The 26,742-nt window shown below is 48.9% G+C and overlaps 1 protein-coding gene across 2 annotated transcripts in view; it reads right to left on the bottom strand.

The window, feature by feature from the left end:
* The window catches only part of ASCC3 (activating signal cointegrator 1 complex subunit 3), a 2,962,611-nt gene that overhangs the window by 588,465 nt on the left and 2,347,404 nt on the right, over positions 1–26,742 (bottom strand). For both annotated transcript variants that reach the window (XM_069606524.1, XM_069606525.1), the window contains exons 32-33: positions 15,763–15,900; positions 15,550–15,670 (exon numbers count right to left, since the gene is read on the bottom strand). In XM_069606524.1, the coding sequence (XP_069462625.1) occupies positions 15,550–15,670; positions 15,763–15,900 (259 nt within the window). The remainder of the gene's footprint in view (positions 1–15,549; positions 15,671–15,762; positions 15,901–26,742) is intronic.

The following is a 26,742-nucleotide window of genomic DNA, read 5'->3' as shown; positions in this document are numbered from 1 at the left end:
GATATATTGCTAGTCAGTGTCCCATGGGGTTATACATCTTAGATACCCCACAGAAGGCCCTCCTGCACTTTCATAGACAATGCAACTATTTTCCAACATGCTATAATAGAGCATCCCATTAGAAATGTCAGGAGAACACAACCATAATGTTGCCCTTTATAGAGTGTGAAACTGGATAGTGTGCCACTGTTTACCGATCCAAACACACTTCATATTTTCACATCACTTTAATCTTTACCATGGGAATGCACAATATGTTCTAGCAAAAGAGTTCAATTAAATGATTTTTGTTTGAAAAAATGTAAATGACAAACACATGAAAATAAAGACGACGCTCATACACAGTTGCGAATGGAGCAATTTTATTTGAGGGATTCAGTAAAGTTAGAGACAACTATTAGTAGATTTTATTTACAAAATATTGTTACAAAGGGCAGCTCTGTAATTTTTGTTGGCATGTTTAGTTGGTGTAGCATGCTCAGCCACTTGGGACGTCATGTTGAGGCCTTGCAAGCCTCTAAAATGAGCATGGTCTCTGCGCAATTGTTCATCTAGGCGTGCTACCTCCTCTCTTTTCTCTCTCTCTTGATCTTACTTTTCCTCCTCTCTTTCTCTATTGATATTTCTACTTCTCTCCTCTTTCTTTTGTTGTCCATCTTCCTTTTTTCCTCGCTCACAAGGCTTCTACACCTCTTCCCTGTCTCTCTCACCCATGCACCAGTTTGCTCGGTCACGCTTTCTTTTATAACTCTCTCTCCTTGCATATATCCATGCACCTCCCAAAGTATCGACCTGTCTAGTCTTCCTCTCATACCTCTCCCAGTATTGCAACTTAGGTTTTCAGTGTAGAACATTGGGCACCTATGTGGCATTTAGAAGCAGGCCCTCTGTTTGGCGAGCTCCTGATTGGACTATTAACTTCGGCTCTGTGTACTGAGATGGCAAATGGGCAGTCTGCCATCTTGGAGTTAGGTTGTTTCGCCCCCATGGCTTCTCAACTCAATAATGGTACCAGTCTGGTGCACTGGTGTGGGGCTTTGTTGTTCGGGTGCAATCCTCCTAGGCTCTTCTGACCAGGAGCTCCCTCTTAACTGCATGAGCCGGGAATTCTTTGAGGAATGCTTCGTAAACACCATTTGAGTACCTTTCAGCCTGTGATATTGGTATTCAGTTTGATGGCAAAAGTGGCTTACCAAGTCCTGTGAGCAGTTGTTCAGAAGAGATTCATTTTAAGGAAATTGTTCTTCTTTTATTAAATATACTTCGAGAAATTCCTTAAAGGGACTGGCACAGCTTTTGCATATACCTTGTGACAGTCCTTTGCTCTTCTAGTTATATTGCCATGAACTGGAGTCAACAAACAACTTGTTGAAACAAAAGTTTGTACTTGTCACCTACTAAGACTAATCTCACAAGATATGATATTTGTGGCTTTCAAAATCACATAGAAATAGTGCAGTTTATGCTGTTCTTAATAAAATGTGGACACTTATTTGTACACGTAACTTATATACCTTTTTCTTGGAGTGCTTGCATAGTGATATATCCACACATAACTCTACCTTGTGACAGTCCTCTGCCACAGAACAGGGCGTGGTGGATTGGTCCATAGGATCCCTCATACCCTGCCTTTGGGCCCAGCATCATTCCACAGATGGTAACAGCCTGCCCCTGAGACCACCTCAAATAGCAACCTCAGAGAAGGGCAGGAAACGTTGTCACATCAGTCAACAATGATAGGGCGCGTCTCAAGAGGTATTAGGGAACTGGTTACGCATTTCTCTAATACTTTTAAGGGCAATAGAATGCCATCGTTTTATACAACATTGGACATTGCTAAAGGTTTCAATAATAAAAGCGCAAGTCCAGTTTATTCGAGTTGGGCTGAGATTATGCCAGTAGAGAATGAGGACACACAGTAGTTAGGAACTAGAAAGTAAGTGCCTTTTAAGATATACGGAGGGCCTTGGTTCACTTGGACCAATCGTCATATTCAATGAATGACCAAACCAAAATGTTTTAAATGTCACATTTTCTGCCTATAATAATGATATCTTACACATACAACTTTAGAAGCCTTGGAAAAATGTCTAATGGCATTGAACATGAGTTGGCACATTTTGTCACCCGCTGACTTCCCTTGGATTAGCCAGTCATCTAAGTACAGGAATATACGGACCCCCGGCTTTGTGGACAACTCACAGATTTGGGCCTGGGGTGTTGCAGCCACCAAGGGAAACAGGGAACCCCATGCATTTCTGAAATGAAGTCCCAGTGGGAACCCAACGAGGTCTGACTAGCATGTATCGTGCAAATCTGTATTACCCACAAGGCCCGGCAAAGTCCAAAACGTAGGGAAAATCCCCACAAATATGACATATTTAGCATCAGGAAACCACGAGACACATGGCCAACAACACACGTCCTAGCTTCCAACAACAACGGTAATTCACCTGTGTGGGTGCATTTACCTAGGTGCAAAGGGAAAAGGCTAAACCACTGATACACCAAAGGCCTAGGGAAAACACATTTCTACTGTATTTGATTTTGTGGGCAACCCACAGGTTTGGGCCGTGGGTGTCACAGCCACCATGGAAACCAGGGAATGCCATGATTTTCTGAAAAGATACCCATGGGAATCCAAAGATGTCTGATTTAGAATGTATTACAGACAATGCCTGTCAAAGTCCAAAATGTAGGGAAATAAAACAAAATTATGACATATTTGCCACCAAGAAACCACCGAAACACCTGGGAAACAACACATGTCCTACCTTCCCACGTTCCCACAGGTGTGGGTGCCCTTACCTGGGTGCAAAGGCTAAACCACTGGTACACCAAAGGGCCTGGGAAGACCACATGTTTACTGTATTTGGTCTTGTGGACAACCCACAGATGTGGGCCTGGTGTGTCGCAGCCACCAAGGAAAACAGGAAATCCAATGCATTTCTGAAAAGAAGATACCCGGGGGAATCCAACAAGGTCTCACTTGCATGAATCACACGACAATATTACATACAAGGTCCAGCCAAGTCCAAAATGTAGGATAAAAACACAATTTTGACATTTGCCAGCATAGAAACACTCGGGCAACAACACATGTCATACCTTTCCCCGTTCCCAGAGGTGTCACAATGAAAATGATACGTCACATGCGTGGGTGCGCTTACCTGGGAGGAAAAGAAAAAGGGTTCACTGTCCCCAAGTCAAGCGGCAGTCCCAGGGAACCCTGGCAGGGTCCCCATCCATCCACGGAGGGAAAAGCTGCAACGCAGCCCAGCCAGAGTTCAAGGGCGGCTGGTGGTGATGTCCCCAGCCTTAGGTGCTTGTCTCCCATGTGGGTCGACTATCCACCAAGTACTGCAGCAGTCCCAGGGATCCCCGACAGGGTCCCTAACGCTCCTTGGAGGGAAAACCTGTAATGCAGCCCAGAGGGAAAAGTTGTAACGCAGGGCAGCCAAAGGTCCAGGAGGGTTGGTGGTGATGTCCCCGGCCTTGGGCCGTCTCTCATGTGGGCTGACCATCCCCAAGCCCAGCGGCAGTCCCAGCGAGCCCCGGCTAGATCCACATCCCTCCCCAGAGTGAAAAGCTGTAACACAGCCCAGCTAGAGCTCTAGGACAGCTGGGGTGTTGTTCCCAGCCTTGGGCTCCTGTCTACAATGTAGGTCGACCGTTCACAAATCCACCCACGGTCCCAGGAAGCTCCAGCAGAGCCCCCAACCTACCCGGAAGGAAAAGCTGTACCACAGCGCAGCCAGAACTCCAGGACGGTCGGTGGTGATGTCCCCGGCCCATGGGAGCCTGTCTCCCATGTGGGTAGATTGTCCCCAAGTCCAGCGGCGATCCCAGGGAACCACGGCAGGGTCCCCCATCCCTCAATGGAGTGAAAAGCGGTAAGGCAGCCCAACCAGAGGTCCAGGATGGCTGGGGTTGCTGCCCCTGACCTTGGGCACCTGTATCCAATGTGGTTCACAGTCTACAAGTCCAGCGGCAGTCCTAGGGAGCCCTGGCAGAGCAGAGTTGTAATGCGGCACAGCAAGAGTTCCAGGATGGCAGGAGTTGCTGGACCCGGCCTTGGAAGCCTGTCTCCAATGTGGGTTGTCCGTCCACAAGCCCAGCCATGGTAACTGAAAGCCCCGGCAGGGTCACCACCCCTCGCCAGAGGAAAAAAGCTGTAATGCAGCCCAGCCAGAGTTCCAGCACAGCTGGGGGTGCTGCCCTTGGGCGCATGTCTCCCATGTGGGTCGATCGTCCGCAAGTCCAGCGGCGGTCCCAGGGAGGTCTGGCAGGGTCACATCCCTCCCCGGAGGGACGTCCTGTAACGCAGCCCAGCCAGAGGTCCACGACGGGCGGGGGTGCTGGCCCTGGCCTTTGGGCACCTGTCTCCCGTGTGGGTCGACCATCCCCAAGTCCTGCGGCATTCCCAGAGAGCCCTAGCAGGGTCACCATCCCTCCTCAGAGGCAAATGTTTTAACACAGCACGGCAAAAGCTCCACGACAGCCGAGGGTGCTGTACCCGGCCTTGGGCCCTGTTTACAACATTGGTTGTCTGTCCACAAGTCCAGCCGTGTTGCCAGGGAGCCCCAGCAGGGTCCCCATCCCTACCCAGAGGGAAATGCTGTAACAGCGCAGCCAGAGCACAAGGATGGCAGGGGGTGCTGGCCCGGGCCTTGGATGCCTGTCTTCCATGGGGGTCTAGTGTCCCTAAATCCAGCGGCGGTCGAAGGGTGCCCGGGAAGGGTCTCCATCCCTCACTGGAGGGAAATGTTGTAACACAGCCCAGTATGAGGTCCAGAGTGGCCGGGCATGCTGCCCCTGGTCTTCGGCACCGGTCTCCAATGTGGGTTGACCGTCCGCAAGCCCAGCGGCGGTCCCAGCGAGCCTCAGCTAGGTCCACATCCCTCTCCGCAGGGTTAAGCTGTAAAGCAGCGCAGCCAGAGCACCAGGATGGCAGGGGGTGCTGGCCCTGGCCTTGGAAGCCGGTCTCCAATGTGGGTCCCTCCCCGGAGGCAAAAGTTATAACACAGAACAGCAAGAGCTCCGGGACAGACGGAAAGGCTGTAACGCAGCACAGCCAGAGCTCCAGGATGGTTGGGGGTGATGTCCCTGGCCATGGGTGCCTGTCTCCCATGATGGTTGACCATCCCCAAGCCCAGCGGCGGTCCTAGAGAGCCCCGGCTAGATCCATATCAATCCATGGGGAAAAAGCTGTAATGCAGCTCGTGCTTCAGAACAGCTGGTGGTGCTGCTTCCAGCCTTGGGTGCCTGTCTCTAATGTGGGTCGCCCATCCGTAAGTCCAGCGGCGGTGCAAGGGAGCCCCGGCAGGGTCTTTATCCCTCCTTGTGGGGAAGAGCTGTAACGCAGCCCAGCCAGAGTTCTAGGGTGGCTGGGGGTGATGTCCCCGGCATTGGGAAACTGTCTCCATGTGGATCGATCGCCACCAAGTCAGGCGGTGGTCCCAGGGAACCCCGGCAGGGTCCCCATCTCTCCCTGGAGGGAAAATCTGTAACACAACCAGTCCAGAGCTCCAGGATCGTCGGGTAGATGTCCCCGGCCTTGGGCGCCTGTCTCGCAAGTGGGTAGATCGTTCCCAAGTCCAGCGGCAGCTCCAGGGAGCCCTGCCAGGGTCAACATCCCTCCCCAGAGGAAAATGCTGTAACACGGCACGGCATGAGCTCCAGGACAGCTGGGGGTGCTGCCCCATGTCTTGTGGGTCGACCGTCCACAAGACTAGCAGAGGTCCCAAGGAGCCCCGGCAGGGTCCCCAGCCCTCCCCAGGGGGTAAGGCTGTAACGCAACCCAGCCAGAGTTCTAGGATGGCTGGAGGTGCTGACCCCGGCTTTGGGCACCTGTCTCCCACGTGGGTTGACCGTCCACAAGTCCTTCGGCGGTCCCAGTTAGCCCTGGCAGGGTCACCATCCCTCCCCAGAGGGAAAAGCTGTAACGCAGCATGGCCAGAGCACTAGAATGGCCGGGGGTGCTGCCCCCGGCCTTGGGTGTCTGCCTCGCACGTGGGTCGACAGCCACCCAGCCCATCAGTGGTCATGGGTCGACCCGGCAGGATCCACGTCCCGGACTGGAGGGAAAAGCTGTAACGCAGCATGGCCAGAGCACTAGAATGGCTGAGGGTGCTGCCCCCAGCCTTGTGGGTCAACCATCCCTAAGCCCAGCGGTGGCCCCAGGGAGCCCTGGCAGGATCCGCATCCCACCCCGGAGGGAAAAGCTCCAACGTGGCCCGGCCAGAGAACCAGGACGGCCGGGGGTACTGTGATGGGCAAAGAGCGAAACAGCCCCCCAAACCCAAAATATTTTCCCTGGTGACTTAGTGCTCCTTACTGCTTCCCAGGGTTGGCAAAATGGAGCCAGACCCTCAATTCTGCCCCTTCCCTCCCCCATGGAAGCAGAAAGGATCTGCCCCTACATGGGGGTATTCCTACAGGCATAGGGCCTACCACCAATGCCCCCAAGTGTGCCTCTGTCAAAATTGCCTTATGTTGTTACACCTTCCTTGGGGGCAAAGGGGTACAAAACAGCACTAATCTTCCCCCAAAGAAGGCAAAACAACATTATGCCATCTGTTGGAATTTCTTTGGAGTGAGGCTGGGGGGCGGTTTGGCCTGGGAGGGAAGTCTTCCCATTCACAGCCTGGGGGTCAGGAGCATTGGCGCTTCTCCAGGGAGGGCGTCCTCCCCCCTCTACAGGTAAGTATTGAGGAGGACAAGCTATCTCATCCTTCGAACTGGGAACACACTGCAGAGGACAATATAGGTCATCCTCCAAAGTTAAGGGGTTAAACACCATCAGATCAGAACAAAATCGGGTAATGCTGTCATGGTCATCGGGCCAATAACACAGATAGGGCCCGGTTGGACACCGTCTGGCGCCCTTGGCACCAGGCTCATAAATAACAGACAACAAGACACATTTATTGGGGACAACATGCTCTTATTGTAAGCATAGCACCTCATTCCGGGTACAAAGTGCATTAAACATGGAAACTTGCATCACTTAAGGCAGCCCCACGTGTACTCTGGGGTGGGGCTGCTATTCACTGGGTTGCCTTGCACGTGCTGACTCACTAGGAGTGGCAGGGTGTGGCAGGCAAGCCAGGCCTAGTAGTCATGCCCACGCTCACAGCTATATAAACTGCTCCAATCCACGAGGGAGACGCTTCGCGTTATTCTGCACATCCATGCAGCTTAACGCTCACCCCCGCCTGGGTTCTGAACTTACCTTGGAAATCCTGTTTCCTAAATCCAAACTTACCATCTGGGGAATGAGCTCTCACCTGTGCACGTCTTCTTCACGTCTTCCGGAGCGTCGAACTCTTCACCTTGACACCGCAACTCACCTTCATGACTTCAGGGACGCTGAATTCTTCTTCTTCACACCGCAGCACTACGCGCTTCGTCCGCGACCACAGTACCTGCAAGAAAAAAGCCAAAAACAAGGTTAGACATTACAAAGACATTGAGTTTAAGGTCGCGCTCCCATCCCATCTCACGCTTACCCTTAAACCATCACTAACCTGTTGTCGGACATTGTGGTTTCATCTATCTTCCTCCAGGCCGCGTTCCGCACCTCCAAAGCTGCTGTCGACCCTCAATTCCATCTAATGGGAAGAAAGCAGAAGAGAAAACGTTGCTCAAGAAATAACAACAAACTCGAGAGCAATAATACAAGACAGAAAGCGGAAAGGGGAAAAACAGAAAGAGGAAATGACAAGAGACATTAAGAAACACTACCAATCGAGAGAAGAATAGTCGCAGCTGGACTGGACTGTTACTCACCAGGGATCAGTGAAGGAACTAGATCCCATCAACAAGCACCCCTGCCAGAAGCAGCAGGACGGAGAGCTCACCATCAATAAATACCAGGTGAGCCTTATGGGCCGGTATATGCCCACAGAAATCGCACCTTGGGTAGAAGGGTTTGAGAGGTACTATAGTCACTGAGCAGCGCACTAACCTTTTCTCATATCCACGCAGGAGCAGAGTCACCAATTGTCGCAGTGCACAACCTATCCGTAGGGTTGGGGGGGGGGGGAGATCCGATGGGGGTGATCACATTCCTGGGAGGGCTGCAACCGTGTCCCAACGCCTCCGTAGAGACCAGGTGGGCATAACAATGCTAAGAGGACATGAAGGAAAACAGAAAGCTAATACATGCGGTCAATCAAAAATGTGAACATAATAGGATACGTTATCGTTTTGCTATTGTTGCATTTGGACTCTTGTAAAGGGAAACACACAAGGGGGAAACATAAGAGGGTAGTAATACTGTAAGACACAACACACACATAAACATGTTATTAGAGCATACATTTAGTGTATGATAAGGATAGTCATATTAAAATAATATGATACAGCAAGTGTTGTGAATCTTACAAAAAGAGTAATGAATGAGATTTCTGGGGTAGGAGACACCTGCAGGACCAAAAGAACCATAGGGAGAAACAAACACTCAACCATTACGTCCACCCGTTAACAGTCCTAATAATATAGTTGATCTTTAAGAACTTTAAACAGATTCCAAAAAGATAACATGAGAAACTCAGGGCGAGACTTTAGATAACGGCAATGGCGAGGATGATGGTAAAGATGTATCCACATTTTCTATTTTGAGGGACCTAATGAAAGATTTAATGTCAGCCGGATTATCAAATACAAGATCTTCCTTTTGCAGTCACCTTGAATGAACATCGATGGTAGAGGCCGTTCAGTTGTTTCAATACCGGGAGGTATGAAGGAAATTTCATCCTACGTTTTGCCTTTTTTTTTGTTGCAACATTTATTTATTTATTTTTACATTTTTAAAGCGCTCACACAGCCCGAGGGCATCGAGGCGCTGTTACAGGAATTGTTTTTATTTTATTTAGTTGTGTAATTGTTTTTGTCTTAGTTGCGTATTTATAACATGCTTAAACACCCAGAGGTTTCTAAGCGCAGACCTGGGGATCGAACCTGTGTTGCTTTGTGTCGTCTTGCTTTCAAGGTGCGCACGTTGCCGCTGAGCTATCCTCTCGGGACATCCTGAGATATGTAGATTCTGTTACCATTCCATGTAAGATTATGCTACAGCTGCCCGTTGTTGTGACAGAGTGCTGAAACCCCCCGAAATTCATAAAGAATCAGGTACCTCTGCCACTTAAAAGCATTTTGGTGCAATTTTCCGACATCGTAGTATGTCTGGTCCGCACAGATCAATTTGGGCCGAGGGAAGGCAATGCTCTTAACAGCGGTGTGAATGTCCAATCAAGGTTCTATAAAAATAGATTAACTTTGTGTAAAGGTGCAGGAGGAGGACAATGACACACAGGTGGCACTGCAATGGTTGTGGATTTATTTAGTCAGAAAATAAAGAGAAAATCTAACTTCCCCTATCTCTAAGAGGAGTTTCCCTGCATCAACTAAAATACTAAGGTTTTGTCAGAATGTCAGTGTAAATCAATAGTTGTCATATATACTAGAGAGCAGGCAGGGGCAAGATGGGTTAGGGCCTGGCAGACTAGACACGCTTTTCAGGCATCCATCACTCCTTTTCCACTCTCTCACAATAAGGTACACATTACAATTGGCCCCGGCCCCCTTGGGGGAATCGTATTGGTTCAGCCACACTTCCTGTACACCCAAGATAGCCCCTGGCAGTCTTTCAGACAATCTAGTAGCACGCTCTAGCCTCTGGGCATGGTTGGCTATATAAGCCACGCCCAGAGGCAGACCCGTGCTTCGTGTTGCATCTGTAGCTTCAAGCAATACACTCACCGCAATCCAGTTCACTCCGGCCCTCGAGTTGGACTCCTCGAACTTCACCTACCTTGGCTTCCGCTCCGGAATCTCCGCACGCACGTTCCTGAACTCTGCACCAAAGAGAAAAGGAAATACAAAAAGACGATACCTGTGGGTGCTCGCGCTTAGACCCAACTCCTGGCTCGTTCTTGCAAGCGCGCATGCAAGCTTCAGCACCACTTACCCGATCTTCTTGGGAACTCCCGAGCAGCATTCCAAGAGAATAAGGATTAGATTTGCATCAGCAACTTATTTCACGTGTGCAGAACTCGCTGTGACCTAAGAATATGCAGCAACCACTCCGAGTAGCCAGAAAACATACCTTCAGATACTCAGTCATGAGCTGAGAACATCACCAAATCCAGTGAAGCAACTGGAAATCCGAACTTACCTGCAACAGCACCAGATCCAGTGAAGCAACTAGAAATCTGAACTTACCTGCAACAAAACTGATGGGTGAAGAAACTCAGTGAGTGGCAGAACAGAGATACCAGATCCTGGGTCAAGTGGAGCAACTGATCCGTGGATTCCAGGGACAAAGCGCCCCTGCCTTGTTCAGGGTGGAGAGTTTGCCTAAGTAATCCCTAAGGTGAGCCAAACTCCTCACATCCCACCATCACAGCACACTACAAGGGGAGGGAGAAAGAGGGCTCTGGGTCCAAATCCTGGTAGGCTAAGCATCTTACCTTTCCATTTGGCAGGTGCCTGCAGTCCAACGCTACTAGTCCCGAGAAAGCAGGGAAGGGGTCCAGAAGGCTTCATCGCTCCCGCAGAGACCCAGGTGAGTGTGACAATAGTCCAGCATCCTGTGTCAAAAACTCTACTTCTGTCTCTTACACTTAATCGTAAACAAAAGATAAAGAGGACTTCTTGGTCCAAATGAATAACTCCCTCCTCTGGACTAGGGATAGAAGTTTGTTTTTAGGTGTTGGCTTCTTTTTAGGGGAATGGCTCCCTTCCCCGGGTCAAAACTGTCCTTCAACACAAAAGGGCAACAGTTCAAACACCTTTCCTTGGCAGACACGCTGCCTGTCTTCTAACACTATGTATCAGAAAGTCTTTACACTTTACTGACCAGGAGAATGACTCCCTTCTTCTGGTATCTTCAAAGAGTTCAGTACAACCAGTGGGAATGACTCCCTTCCCCTGATCTTGGTTACCAGGAGAACTTCTCTTCCCTGGTCTTTCTTCCATTTGCTTTACCACAGTTCACAATACCAAGGGGGAATGACTCCCTTCTCCTGGTCTCTCTTTCACCTTCGAGGGTCCATACCCAGGCTTCCCTGTCTCTCAGCTTGGGAAGACTTTGTTTACTCTCCTGCCAATTACTGCCACGAAGAAGAGGGTCTTTCTCGCTTGCTTTCTTTTGTTGGGGTACCCAGGCCCCTCTCTGGTAGCTAATAGTTTCCTTAATATTATGTGCTGAGCGAGATTTCCCCTGATGCTTTCTTCTTTTCACTTTGGGTCTCAGAACCCTCTATGGTGGGCTAAGGGGTTTTTCACTTCCACTGTAATGGGAGAGATTCCCTCTGATGCTTATTTCTTGAAACATTGGGTCCCAGATCCTGTGGAGCCTTTCTTTAGCCCACCCGTGTGCCTTGGGGTTGTGGAGAAGAGTTTTGCTGTGTCCCACTATCCCTGCAAACCCACTTGTGCTTCTTGTTAACTTCTGGGAACTTCGTGCACGGTGGTGGCTCTTCCCTGGATCGGGGGCAGCCTCCTGCGCTCCATCAGCGACTGTCCGCTTCTTCACCTTCACTTTGGGGGCTTTGCAGATGCTGGCACTTTGCAGTCTCTGCACGGCTAAAAGGCGGCGTAGTTCACCTCCCCTTTAAGGTCCCGTCACTATGTTGCTATAGATTGCCTGGGCTAGCCGTTCATGGATCTCCTGGAAAAACCCCCAGCTTTCTGCTCTTGTCTCTGGTTCTCGGGCTCCCCCTTGTTCGAATCTCTTGTGTCTGACAGCTTCCCCACTTGCTGTCCCGGGACTGCTTCGACACCTTCTGCCGTCCTTCTTTGGTTTTTATGTCAATAGTTATTTGGTAACCACTAGAATGCTCACCTTTAGATGCTGCATTCATCAAGGCTCTGCACCTCCTCCTCATCTCAGTACTAGTACTGCCAGCCTCCAGTGGGCAGGCTGTACTCTTCTTCGTCTCAGTTCTTCTAATGTTACTGGCTAAACACATGTACATGGTGTGACTGGGTATAGTATCAGGGTGTATAACATGTGTAGGGTTAGGAGGGGGTCATACCACATTCTTCCTGGGTGACCATCGGGTAGCAGCCTTAATTGTCTGGCCTCATGGGAAGGGGCCCCCCATCAGCGAGAAGTGACAACATCTATGGATTCTGCACATTTGATAAAACACACCATCTGCAAAATTACTAAAAAGAAAAACACTACATAACACCCACCCCTGAGGACAGAACAGAGAATAAGCAAAGATGGCACAATGTAGCACTTTGGGTAATGAATCAGGGGTTGAAGGCAAATAGAAACCACAATGTTCTTAAAAAAGGATATGTTTCTTGGATGCAAAAGGAGATTTAGTGACCTAAATGGTTATTACGACCCAAAACTGGACAATGGGGGCAGTTAATAGTCACTAGTACCCACTTGTGCTATTTGGTGGTTCGATGGCATCCGAACCTGGCTTCAAACAGTGCTGCAAGTGGATCAAGCTCAATTCGGGTACGGTGGATCATGTTGACCCAAGAAAGTAGGAAGTGGGTGTCAGCAGATTAAAATTGGGTAGCTCTTTGCAAGTCGAAGGTGGCGTCTGGTGAAGCAAGTTGGGGCACTCACCAGGATCTCTTCGAGGACAAGCTGGGTCGAGTCGGGTTGTAACCTCTGGGAGAGGTTGAGCTCCAGTAGTTCGAGTCGGAGGGCGCGGTTGTCGAAACGTGATCCTGTTCCTCGATGTGTAGTTCGGCAAAGCAGCAGTTTGAAGGAGAATCGGATAGGTTGTGGTGTAACCCATGGTTCGAGTCATCAAGTGACTCCTGCACTACGAGTTGCGTCTCAGTGCCGAGTGGTTGATTCGAGCCTAACATGTGACGAGGTCCTCAAGAGCACAATGCAGCGTCAAGCAGGTTCAAGATGCAGGCACTTGTTTGAAGGAGTGCAAGGAAGCAGCAGGATCTCTCAGTGATGATGGTGTCAAGCTAGCTTTGATGGCAGTTTGACTGGTTTGGAGTCCGCTTAACAGAGACCCTTAGCTGATCTGGGCCTCCAGATGCTGTGAGACCCAATGTAGAGGCTTGAGGAAAAGGTGAGTCCTTTCAGGGTCTGCTCTTCCAACTTTGAGAGCTTCTGGTGCAGAGTGGCAGGTCCTGGTCCACAGGAAGGTTCACCCCCAATGTATGCTGGGACTGGGTAGGGGTGGTTGAGGGCTTTGGAAAGTGCAACTCTCCCAAAAGAGGTCCTATGAATCCTTTTCAGGTGTTGTTCCAGGGTGTATCAAAGGAGTGGTGCGTGCCCCCTTTTTTAAGGTAAAAGTCAACAGGTGTACAGAGAAAGAAACACTTGTGTACATGCACATTATAAATGACTTATCATATCATATCAGGTGATTGGAGTAAAGCAGCCTGCTTTAGGGTTCAGATCCCTGCTCTTACAACAAGTGGCCTTTGCCCCCCTGACATTGCACTCGAAGTGGAGGGGACAGGAAGGAAAGATAAAGGCAGAGAGAAAACAAGATGTTGGAATCTTCCATATCTGTACAGAGCTCCCCTATCTACACTAAAACTGAACTACCCTCTCTTTTGAAAAGCATCAAAGGCCCTTTGAAGTGCAGTACCCTGGTGGGAGGCCAAAATTGTTGCGAATGGGTGTGCTCTTTGATTCCTGTTCGCTGGCCAGCTTCCTGTGTAGTGGCTCTCTTCTGGGAAGGGCGTTACCTACCCTTACAAACGAACAGAGAGAGGGTATCCCCCAAGGCTATAGTCCTGCCAGGAACAGCAGTCCAGGCTTTCTCGCAGGAAATACACATAATCCTTTCACTGCTCACTGGGCTGATATTTTTGTAAAATCAAATTGTTGTGTAATTATGAGAATACCATCAATCAAACCATAATTTAGATATGGCTTACTTTTAAAGATTATTCTACCACCAGGAGGTAGACTCTCAATTATAGGGTTTTGGAAAAGGTGCATACATTAAATACAGCCCCAGAGCTGCAGAGACTTGGCTGTCACTGCACCAGTCATATGGACACCTCTGAACCTACTCTACACCACTGGTAAAGCGGGCCCTCCAGATCAGGCTACTGATGCAGCAGAGCATAAGTACCATGCTTTTGGTATGGAGCCTATGAAAGTGGAATCTGATTAGCACTGTGCCCTTTCAGAGATGGAATTAACCGCACCATTACTCTTGCCAAATGGCAATCCGTCACAAGGCTTTAGCGGGGTTGGGCATTTTTTCTGATTCAAACTAACTAGCATGCAAACTGGGCAGAAAAACGGAACTAGGATCATGGGGTGCGGTGCCAAAATATATACTGGTTCCTACATGATGTCCAGTGCGAGGTGCGTAGAGGCAACAGGGGGACCCAATGCAGAGCCGACGTTTCGGAAGATCAGTTGCGCTGTGGATAGGATTATCATAGATGCGGAATCCATGGGAGGAAACAATCCACAAGAAATCAACCACTTTAAAACAGAAAAATGTCTTTACAGAAGCAAAGCAGATGCTGTGATTGCTCGCCGCTATAATTCATCAATGAAAACATTTATTTTGCTCATCTACTGCTGGAGAATGCATTACAGACATTATAACACTTGTCTCCAGGATTTACCATTAAAAGGAGCCACTGAATGGGCCATTCATGTGCATAAAGAATGAAACAAAAACACTGTGTCCTTTAAATGGTGGTTAAGGGGAGCTTCTAATGACATACTCTTAGAAAATATCTGCTTTTAATTTGAAAAATAAAATCGGTTATCATATATGACATTTATCATCAATCAACTGCATCACCACCGAACCATAGTCTCCACAACCACAGCCTGGTTTGTATAGTTTTTAACATCATCAGTTATTTTCTACATGGAAAACTGGAGCAAGACAAGAGGATGTATCTTATGATAGAGCATTCTGTTGTCTGAGGATGCAGTTTTCAGGAAGTGGTGGTATAACTATTTCTACATATAATTACGTGCATTGTACAATATGTGAAAGAGATTATTATAATTATACATTTTCTTTTATAACGCACTTAATACCAACGAGTGGTTTGTAAGCGCGGGATCGGGATTCGAACCTTTGTTGTGCGGCGTTGTCTTGCTTTCAAGACGAACACGTTGTCCCTGAGCTCTTTAACATTAGTGGGTATGGGACCCTCTTTGAAAGGAACATGTGTCTGAGGATAGAAGTGTGGTTGGAGACTGGCATTAAGCAAAAATATGCAGATGGGCGCACACTGACCATAGCGTAAGCTTGGAAACTATAACAGAATGTATCAATCGCAAACGCTAATGTAATGCATAGAAAGAGATGGATTTCTGGTCTCCACTATTTGACATTGCAAGAGGGTTAAATTCGCACCATAACATTTTCCATTAAGCAAATGGGGTCACTAATTAGGAATGTGACAGAGGATATTAAAATGCTTAATGTAGAAGATACGAGTTTACTTCTCCCATGTGCCTTAGCAACCACCTGATTATCTTATCATATAATTATCAATTACAAAATCCCTGCTGTCCAGCTAACACTTAAATCAATACACACGTGTAGAGTTGAGTATAAATACCTGTAATTGGATAGTCCACATAACGCCTCGTTTTCCCATCATAAAATTCGGTGCCTTTCACAATTACCAAATGAGCTGGGAAATTGACACCCCATGCTAATGTGCTCGTGGCAATCAGGACCTAATGCAGAGAAGAAGTTTAATGAGGTATGGATAACAAGATGATCACTTTAAGCTCCCGTCCAGACCCGATTATTCTGTGCAACCACATACCTGGATTTTGCAGTTCACAAAGAGTTCCTCAACTGTTTTTCTGTCTCTTTCGTGCAGCCCGGCATGGTGCATGCCGATCCCAAAGGCAAGAGTCAATTTCAGGTTCGAGTCCCGTAAAGTCACAATAATATCATTCATCTGTAAATGCACAAAATGGATACTCTTAGCGAAGAGGGTTGTTGCACATTTTAAGGCTTCACAATGGAGAATGTTCCTGGTGTCAAGGGCCTGCTAGCACAACTGAGCTATGATATGCCAGCCTTAATTCCTTATGAATTTTCATGCAGCCAGCTCAAGGATGCTACCCTCTAGTAAGCTCGGTTTTTCAGAAATGAATTACCTCGGACACCCTCATTTTTAAAATATCTATTAGCTCAGAAGTTATACGTGGAACATAATGGTTGAGATGAATCTTCATTTCGGATGACACGTCGCCATGGAACTTGCCATCCCCTATTGTTACAGATATGCATTAGAAACAATTGCTTCAGAAAACCCCACGCTTAAGTTATCTGCAATTTCAACACATGTCCCGAATATAACATTTCTGAAACAAACTACTGCTTCTCCAACATTTACTTCCCTCTTTGGCTGCTTCTCCCTGCTGATTCTGTCAGACTTATTTGTCCCTTTTCAGTTTCTGCAAACCACTGAAGGACACCAGCCATTCTCTACTATGATCTTATTCCCACGCATCAACTCCTTAATATCTCTGTTGTCTCCTTTGTGTATATGTTTCCATCCATCAAGCTTCACTATATGAATACCTTTCAACTGTGACATTATCTTCTACGATCTCTAAGCGCTTAGCTTTTAGGTCTTCCCATTTCTTCACGTTACTACAGCAACCAACACTGCTCATAAATATGTATGCGAGTGTGCAAAATCTTAAATTTAAGGTTAGAGGTTAACTACTGGAAGGTAGTGTTGTGCGCTAAACAATAACAACTAGTACATTTACTACATGTATATTTACCACTGGTGCAGCAAGCATCATCCTGCATGAATAACAAAAGGAGCATGTGATCCATTTGAAAGAATTGCAAGCAATGGGTTCAATTGGTTTTTACATAGAATCCTTTGTATGGGGCATAACCTTAAACACTGGTTAATTCTGAGACTGGAGATTTTCCAAACAAAATGTCTTTCTTAGGGAAATCTCCACTTCTATGCAGTATATGCTTCACAACAGGATGGGCCACCACAGGCATGCGAACACTGTATCCACGTGTAGTGCCCCGACATGAGACAGATCATTTTGTTGCATTGTTGCTGTTTTGCTGTTCCAGGAAATATAACAAGCACAATGCACAAACATGAAGGATGGTGGGGTTGAAATGGCGGCCGTCAGTGCAAATCTTTGTAGGGTGTGTGCTTTTTGCAGTGTGAAAGGGGAGAAGTCTTGTCCTTGGCCTCAGGCCCGGGGATCGTATCTCTCCAGCTCTTACATTTCTTCATTGGCTCACACTGGTGGCAAGAATTAAGTTCAAGAGTCTCTGCATCATCCACAAGGCTTTCTGGGGCCGGAACCCGCACTACATCCAACTCTCTCTTCCAAAATACCTACCTTCTCGAGCCATTCGCTCAGCTACCTCAATCTCGTTTCTCCAGGCAGAGAGTGGGGGTAGATCTCTCTACTCTGAAGGTGTCTCTCTCTGGAATGACCTCCCTGCCCCTCTCAAACTTGAGCCAGACCACCTGAAGTTCCGGAAGCAGCTCAAGAACTTTCTTTTCTCCTCTGCTTTCTCTCTCTCTCTCCCCTGCTGACCGACTTGTCTGGTGCTGTGACTGGTTGCTAGGCTACCCTCAGAGTCTTACTGGGTATCGGGCTGCCCCATGATCAGTCTCCCCTCTACTGACTCTGGGCCTACCGCGCATTTAGGTGCTATAACTGTAACCCCACAGTCCCCTGCCTCCTTGCACTCACCCAGAGCTGTGCTGCACTTACTCAGAGCAATGCTGCCCTGATTGCACTTCCCCCTTTCCCTCTCCCTGGCACTGCCCCCTCCTTGCTTCTCCCTGCACTTTACGTTGTCGCACTTGCACCATCTGTATGGCACAAGTCCTAGTAAGATCATTTGTCTTATCCTCACCGTCTTCCCTCCCTTTTTACGCCTAGAAACACTAGTGTACAGGTGCGTTTTAAATGACACATCATATGAATTCACTAAATGTGCACAGTGAAAGGAAAGCCATCACCCGGGTTCCAGAACACATTTAGGGACACGCGGATCTGCCTCTGCTAAATGTCGCAATTGATCGGAATGACTGAGCTCAACCCACTGGATTTGGTGTTGGTTTGCTTCTTCCTCAAGGCCATTCCGTATGCGAGGGAGCGCGCCTGTTCACTTTTCTCTGAATGTTGCTCTTCCCTGAGCCACCTCGTAGCAGGTGTGTTCAAGAAATCTGTGTTCTTAACATCTTAAGGTGATCGCTGCTCCTAGCATATTTATTAGCATTCCCGTGTCTGTTTTTGGTAGCTGCTGTCCTGCGCTGGCTCTGGGGGCAACACAGATCCCCATAATGGTAGCACTTCCATGCTAAGGAGGGGAGCGAGTTATACAAACTTGAACTGAATCAAATCAAATCAAAACTTGAAAGATGATCCTTTCGTTGCCACTTTAGCTGCGTAGGCATGGATTTGAACTCTAGTCTAGTTAACCTTGTCCAAGAATACGTTCTGCACCACTTTATGCAAATAGTAGCTCCAGGATGCCAGCAACCCAGCCCCCAGGCCACCCAGAGGAAGACATGCTGTTACACACATCACGATGAGACAGCCGATGCTAGTATGTGCTGGACAAAACATCTATGTACCGCTGCTCCCTGGTGTGATGCTGACGGGTGATCATTTAAATAACACTATATTTGCTTGGTGGATTAAAGTCACGCACATTACTGGCTGCTTCATCACTAGATAACATGGGGGCTGATGTGGGTATTAAAGCCACTGTTGCTATGGACACTGAATTCTGTCCTGCTCCTCTGGTACTGGAGGATACCCAAGGGATTGGGTATATATCCAGTCTTATTTAACATTAGCATGCCACATCGAAACAGTCAGAGAAAAACGAGGCGCCATCAGGCTCTTGGGATTTGTGCATTATAATGCTGCACAATGGGACCAACTCTAGCAGGTGATGCGACTCCTCAAAATCATCATAACCTTGATGAACTCACATTACTGGCCCTGAGACACAAATGTTTTTTTGTGTTTTAGCACAACCGTCTTTGACTCCTCTTCAATGCCAAATGGTATCTCTGCTAAGTGCAACTGCAGACGATTAATGGTCAACTGGAATTCTTTTTAAAAAATGGGATAACTACTAGCGGATACACTAAAAGGGACTTGCTACTTTTCTTTTAGTTTATGACACACGTGACGCCTTTCTGCTGCTTCAAACTGATATGAATCTAGCGTGAAGCGCTTTGGTATACCGTTGAGTAGGAGCGACGTAGTTTATCAAGCTCTAGTTATGTTGACACCAGTGTCCTGGTGTATATTGTGGTTATGCGAGGTTGCTGCACCTTAGGCACGTAGCTGTATTAGATTGAAGAGGGAGCACGTGTAAACAATGACTCGCATACAGCACGTGAGGAAGGGAAAAACGCATCGTTTTACAACTCCCCACAGAGGCGTTGCTGGGGGGAGGGGGTGGGTGAGGGCGCTAGAGCCCCGGGTCTTTTGGTTGTAGCCCTGGATAGAACCTCCCGGGTTGCAACCAAAAAATTCTAGCTAGCCCCGAGTCCCGACATTAGCGTAGCCCCGGATCTTATCCAGACCTTGCACGCCCCAGTCTCCCCATAACTGGAAAAATAGCCAGCTGCGGTCACGTACCACACACAAGTCACAGCTACACGCTTTCAAAAGTAGTATTAGTTAAATGATTGAATAAAACAGAGTAGGTTTGACAAATGATGTAGCAGGGAATGGTGTCGTTAATCTGCCAGCCTGTTCCTTGCATAAGGAGATTCTGGGGACAATACTTGACAATCCAAAGCTGAGGCCCGTGCTGTGTTTTTTACGCCAGCTCCCTGCACAGCATATCGGCCGCCTCACTGCTGGCATGGAATCAAAGGTGTTCTTCGTGCTTTTACAATCAGTGGGCGGTTATCTTTTCTATTTCCACAGAACGTGCTCCCGGTGGCGCAGTTAGACACCCGGCTACAGCAGAGTGTAATTTAGCACACGGAAGCAGACGGACCCTTGGCTGCCGCTGAGTGGCTGCCGTTACAGCAGCAGGGTGACGTGGTCGCTTCTGAGCCCCCTTCCTTTACTTTCACTTAAATCAATACAGTAATCAAAACTAGGTTGGCCAGAGGCACAAATCCTGGGGCTTATAGTCCCCATGCCAGTTTATTTCATGTCCGACTCCTCCTCTTCTTTTCGGATGCCTTTTTTTACAGGTGTTTGCTACTTGTCTTATATATTGAAAATCCAAGCACAATTCGTATAGAAATTCACACCTGACTTTCATTTAACACGAATCACATAGTACACGTTTATAAAATGGTAATTATGTGCCAACAAACCGTCAGTCGAGTCTGCGTTTTGAATTACTGTACAATGTAGCACCACCTAGTACGGGGGAGGGCCATTAGGGACCATTCAAGGTGCCTTAACCTATACAAAGTATAATTCCACACCATTTCACCAATCTGCACCACATTTTGCATAGTTACCCATTAGGACCCTCTTCACAATACTGGCTACATGACATTTACACACCACGCACTGTTCCCCTGATTTCAGCAAAAGTCAAAATATGTGCGTTTGTGGCTTGGCGAAGCATTGTTCCTTATACTATCCCACACCGGTTCACCAATCTGCAACACTTTTTGCATAGTTACCGGTTAGGACCCTCCGGACATTATGGCTACATGATTTTGGACACCCCACCCCTTTCCCTGGATTTCAGCACCTTCACGCATGAGACAGTTGCCTGAAATCGGCAAAACATCAATGTGGTCGTGGAAGGACTGGTCCTCAATTGTAAAATGCATGGTTTCTGGGACATCTGCAGCGCAACGAACTGCACCACGCAAGGTAAGGCCGGGAGAGAGCACAGTAGGTACCAGAATGCAGCAGCACATCAACTCTGCCCCTGTCTTCTCCGGGGTATATCAGCCAGCCACACACGCCCATTCTCAGTGCAGTTTACTTCAGAACGCAAAGCACATCAAGTGATAAGCCAATCGGAACAGCGACAGCCTGAAAAATCAAGTACACAGCATGCTGAAAGGCAGTGATGACCTAATGCGAATTACTTATGCTATTCTCAAGCTCTCTGCTCCTCCATCTCCAACTCTCTGAGGGTCTGTCGCTTTTCCAAGCAAAGATTTGGGGGCAGACCTCTTTCTTCGGCTGGGGCCTCCCTCGGGAACAGCCTCCGTACCTCTCTGAAACTTGAGCAGAACCATCTCGGATCCGGAGGCAACTCAAGACCTTTCTCTTTGCTTCTGCCTTCTCTCTTCTTCTACTTTGCTGATCACATACCTGATCCATCACTGGTCACTGGCTGAATTTGGGCCCAGGTCCCTGCCTGTCCACTTGCAATCCTGCACTGCCCCTTGGCTCCCCTGTACTTGTGGTCTGTATCCGTAACTCTACAGTACCCTCTCTTGCACTTCTTCGCCATCGTTGGCTGCACTTATAAGTACCCGCACTTGCCATCTGTCGGCTGCACTCTTGTCTTTTCTCCTTTGTGCCACCCTCAGAACTTCTCCCCTCCCCCCTTCCCTGCTCTTGCATGACCTGAATGACACAAGGCCTAGTAAGATTGTAGTTTTGTCCTCCCTTTGTTTCCCCCTCCTTGTCTTGTCGCGCCTAGAAAAACTTGTGTACAGGCGCGTTATAAAAGCCATATCATATACACACATATTGGCATATTAAAATACACGTACATTAAATTGTGCATGCTATACGCTGAAATATTTGAAAATGGATACATTAGATATTAAGAACCATGATACACCGAGTACTGAGAAGCTTGCCTATTGCCTGGCGGAACAGCTTCCACATGAACACGGCTTTCCTATAGACATACTACTGAAAACGTCCCATAGCTTGCAGTTCTGGCAACTGGAGGGGATGGCTTGTTCTTCTCTTTAGTTTCAATGTGCAGAGGGTGTTCGGGAAAGCAGCTAAGGAGCCTTCTGACAGAGCAGAAATCTGGAAAGACTTTCCCTGCTTGCCAGTTAGTTGAAGGTTTGACGGTTGGCTTAACTGGCCTACTTTTTTGGTTCCCAGGGCATCATTGTTGTGGCTTTTGATGCAAAAGAAATGTATGTCTCACAATACACGATAGCAATGCTACAGACATTTCGGCTGTTGGAGAGTTATGCATGGAACTGGCATTATAAGAACCAGATCCAGGATTCAGCGAGTTGGCAGTCCCCCAGCACCTTCATCAGTGATTCATTTTGGCCCCTGTGAGGTAGAGCTTGGGGAGAAAAGAAGATGGGAGGAAAGGAACAAGTTACTTACCCGTACCTCCTGTTCTCCAGCATGGGTCTGGCATGGATTCTCATGCTCATGAATATTCTGTGTCGTCAGGCTGGGAATCCTTGATAAAAGAAAAAAGCAGTTTCGTTTTAGCCTGAAAACTGCATTTCTACTCTATAACCAAACGCTGTGCTTTGGGTCAAACTGCCCCCATCCAATGACAGTCATCTCCCTAAGCACCAGTCCTTCCTGGTGACCATCTTCAGATCTGGTGAAGCACGTAAAGTGGCAGTATAAACCAAGAGGAGCCACAGAGGGCCAGGATGGAGGGTTCACATGTGAATCCATGCCAGACCGATGATGGAGAACAGGAGTTACAGTCAAGTAACCGTTCTCCAGCATGGAGTCTGGCATGGATTCACATGCTCATCAACATGATTACACAACAGTACATATACACAACCATGGGAGGTGGCAAGGCTCAACAGAAGCAATCCACTTACCCCTGGAACACACTCTCCTCAAGTAAACAGGTTGCGTAGCTCCACTTGACCCGAGCCGGGAATCTCACTGGAATCCCTGTTGACGCAGTAGAATCTTGTGATGGTGTACACCGACCTACAAATAGCAGCCCTGCAGAGGTCAAGCAGGGTCACACCAGAGAGGAACGCCGTAGTTGCTGCAATGGCTCTGGTGAGGTCGGCTCTCGGGGCGGCTTGGAAGTGGTCTGTTGGCCAGACGATGACAGTGCATGATGCAGCCAGAGAGACAGGGCCTTCCCGTGATTCACAGGTCCAAAGTTCACAAAGAGCTGAGATTATGTCTTCTGAAAATCCTTTGTGCGTGCCACATAAAACTTCAACGTCCAGTGAATGCAATACCCTCTTAGCGGCAAAGAAGGGGTCGGGAAGAAGAATGGTAACACCAAAGGCTCGTTGAGATGGAACTCAGAAGGAACCTTCAGCATAAAGGTGGGGTGGGTCCATAGCACCACCCTTGTAGCATGGAATTACAAATATGGCGGCTTGCAGGAGAGTGCCAGAATCTCCCCAACCCACTTGGCCACAGTGATAGCCACTAGGAAAGCAGTCTTCCACAAGTGGAACTTCAAAGTGGCCTGATGCAATGGTTTGTCCCATGAGGTGAGAACATTGAGGTCCCAAGCGGGAGCAGGCGCCTTCACTGGCGGAAAGGCCCTGAAGAGCCCCTTGAGGATCTCCTTGACAAACCTGTGAGATCACAGTGACCGCTTGCTAGGCATCCGGGTGTCCCGGAAAATGGCCTCCAGGTGCACCTTGATGGAGGCGTGAGCCAGCCCAGCGTTGGCCAGTGAAAGCAGGTAAGAAAGGAGCAGAGGGGTCCTGATAAGCAGAGGCTTAATCTTCTGAGACCTGCACCACAATGTGAAGCACTTCCATTTGTGGCTGTAGGTCGACAGCGTAGAGGAAGCTCTGGCCTTGGCCAGGATCTTCGGCAGAGCCTAATGCCCAAACTCTAGGGCTGCAGTAGCAAGGCCGCGAGGTTCCGCAATGCCGAACCGTGGTGCAGTATTGTTCCGTCTTTTCTGGAGAGGAGGTCAGGAAGTGGAAGTAGCCTGATGGACAGAGCCACTGACAAAGTGGGTCCAAGCACCAGTCTGCAGGGACCAGGCTGGAGCGATGAGTATCATCCTGCAATGGCAACGTCTGAGTGTGTTGATCAGATGTAGCAGGAGTGGGATAAGAGGGATGTCGTACAGGGAGAGCCCCACCCATGGGAACGAGAAGGCATCTGCCAGGCTCCTCAGCTGCGGGAACCTGCTGGTGAACCTCCTGCACTTGGAGTCGGCTGCCATCGCAAAGAGGTCAATATGAGACGACAATGGTGCTCTTGATGCCCGACAGGTGAAAAGGGACGAGGAACATGTCCTGAAGAATGGCCAGTGCCACAGGGTCTGGGCCTCCAGGAAAAAGCACGGGAGAGCACATCCTGCTTTGCTTCCAGATGTAGAACATGGTGGTAGCGTTGTCAGGGAAGATTTGCACCACCTTCCCCAGCAGCAGAGGTAGGAATGACTTGAGGTCCGATAACAATGCCTAGAGTTCCAGGACGTTGATGTGAAGGTCCTTTCCTTCTGGAAGCCAGAGGCCCCTGGCGTGGGAGGTGTCCGTGGTGACTGTGGCCTGGAATGGAGGCATCTGAAAAAGAGCGCCTTGTGTGAGATGTGAGCGCACTCCCCACCACTATAGAGCATGTAGGAACTCCTGGTTGAGTACGACTTCTCCGTCCAAGTGCCCGTGATCTGCAGCCACGTGCATCTAAGAACTCTTGAAGAGGGCTCATCCGGAGCCTGCAAAATGGGATGAGGTGGATGCAGGAGGACATCATGCCCAACAGCGACTTGATGGCTCACACTGTTGCATTCTGCTCCGACGATAGGTGCTGCACCTTTCTCAGGATGGGCGGCACCCTCTCCTCCGAGGGGGCAGCCAGGCATGTGACCATGTTGAGAAGGGCAGCCAGGAACAGAGCATTCTGCGACGGCTCCATGCAGGACTTCAGATAATTGATGGAAAATCCGAGCTCCGTCAGAAGGCGAATGGTCTCCACGGTGTACCGGATTGCCAGTGCGTGAGAGTGGGAGAGCCATTCGCCCAGGTAAGGGTAAACATGGATTCCCTGAGGCATATATGTGCTACCACCAGAGCCAAACACTTTGTGAATACCCTCAGTGGTGACTTCAGATTGAAGGGCAGGGCCTTGAACTGATAGTGCTGTGAATGGACTACAAACCTCAGGAACGTATGATGTTTTGTGCAAATAGGGACATGAAGTAGGTGTCCTCCACGTCCAAGTTCGCCAGGAAATCTCCTTCCCCCAGCTGGTCGAGCATGTGCTGCAAAGTGGGCATCCTGAACTTCTGGGATTACAAATACTTGCTGTGCTGAGGTGACTTAAATCTAGGATCTAATGCCACCCTCCGGGCTTCTTCCATGCCAGAAAATCATGAGTACACTGCGGAGCCCCGTAGGTGCTGGGGGACCGGATGTATAGCCCCCTTTCTTTACATGGCGTGAACCTTCTCTAACAGCTGATCCATGTGTAGTTCTTGACGCACCACAGGAGGAATGCGAGGACACATATGTTGGAATTCCAATGTGTGACCCTGATGGAGAACATCCGGCACCCATTTGTCCATGGTGAATGTCTTCCACTTGTCGACAAAGTTTGTTAGCCGGCCGCCCAATTGGGTGCGAAAGTGGGGCCCCTGGATACACAGCAAGTTCAAGCCTTCTTGGGCGTCTCCGTCCTGGCCTGTAGGGAACGACAACGCTGACCTACGCTGCCAAAGCTTGCGAGCATCCTCTGTAGGCATCCTGGGTGGTAGAGCGGCGGGGATGGCGATATGGTGCAGAGTATCCATTGGAGGACCTGCCTGACTTTACTCTTGAGGAACGAAAAGATGATTTCCTCTACCTCAGCGTCCCAAGGTACTGTGCTGTCTCTGTGTCGGTCTTAATCGTTTGGAGTGTCTCATCCACAGCCTTTCCAAACAAATTGTCCTCATCGAAAGGCATGTCCACCACCTTGGACTGCACATCCACCCTAAGGGCTGTAGCCTTCAGCCAAACCTGGCGACGAAGGGCCACCCTGCTGCCTATCTGGCAGAAGCCAGAGTCCGCTATATCAAAATGCCACCGTGATGGCATGGTCCGAGGCCACCCCGCCCTCCTGCAATAGGGCCAGGGCATCAGCCTTCTTGTCATCTGCAAGGAAGTCCAGGATTGGCACAAGCTTATACCAGAGTTCCCGGTCATAGCAGGACAGGATGGCCAGAGCATTGGCAGCTTAGATGGTGGAAACCTTGGTGTAAATGATGCGCTGCCCCACTCCATCAAGCTTCTTTCCTTCCAGGTCCAGAGGTGAGATCAATGAGGATGTTGGGTTCACCGAGCACTTCCTGATGGTAGCAGACACCACAGAGCCTGGAGAAGGCTACAAGCTCAAGCACCTGGGGGCCCGAGTCCAAGACCCTTTACTTTTCTGCAAGCATGTCTCTTTTGGGAGTGGCTGTATTCAGTGTCTTCATCAGATGCAAACCTTCCTCCAAAGCATCGTCGAGCAGAGATATTGACTTGACGGTCTTCCATGAAGACTCCTGGCTCTGAAAAAGGAATCCCTCCTTCTTCTCCTCTGGGACCAAGTTGAAAAGAACGCAGGCCCTTAACAGCATGCCATGAAAGGAACCAACGTTGCCAGGGGGTGAAGCACTGGTGGGCTCATCAGCTCCCAGAGGCTCACCATCAGCCAGCACAGTGTCGTCATACTCTGTATGCGTTTCTGTAGTGTCTGTGCCTGTGTTGGTGTGCGGAGGTATCTCTCCCACTGGGGTTAACAGCCTCTGGGGCGGTGCTGGTTGTGGCATCGCCGGCCGGCGTTTTAGCCCCGAGGGCATGGGTTGCCATCTTGACCTGGTAAGGCTTGATAGGCACCTTGATCTTGTAGGGGTCGGACTAGGAGGACTACTCACTGGACTCCTCAGAGGACTACTGACC

Source organism: Ambystoma mexicanum, chromosome 4p (genome assembly GCF_040938575.1).
Source record: "Ambystoma mexicanum isolate Mex_15411 chromosome 4p, UKY_AmexF1_1, whole genome shotgun sequence".
NCBI classification, from domain to species: domain Eukaryota; kingdom Metazoa; phylum Chordata; class Amphibia; order Caudata; family Ambystomatidae; genus Ambystoma; species Ambystoma mexicanum.
The sequence above is the reverse complement of the archived record's forward strand: the minus strand, read 5'-3'. Positions and strand labels throughout refer to the sequence as shown.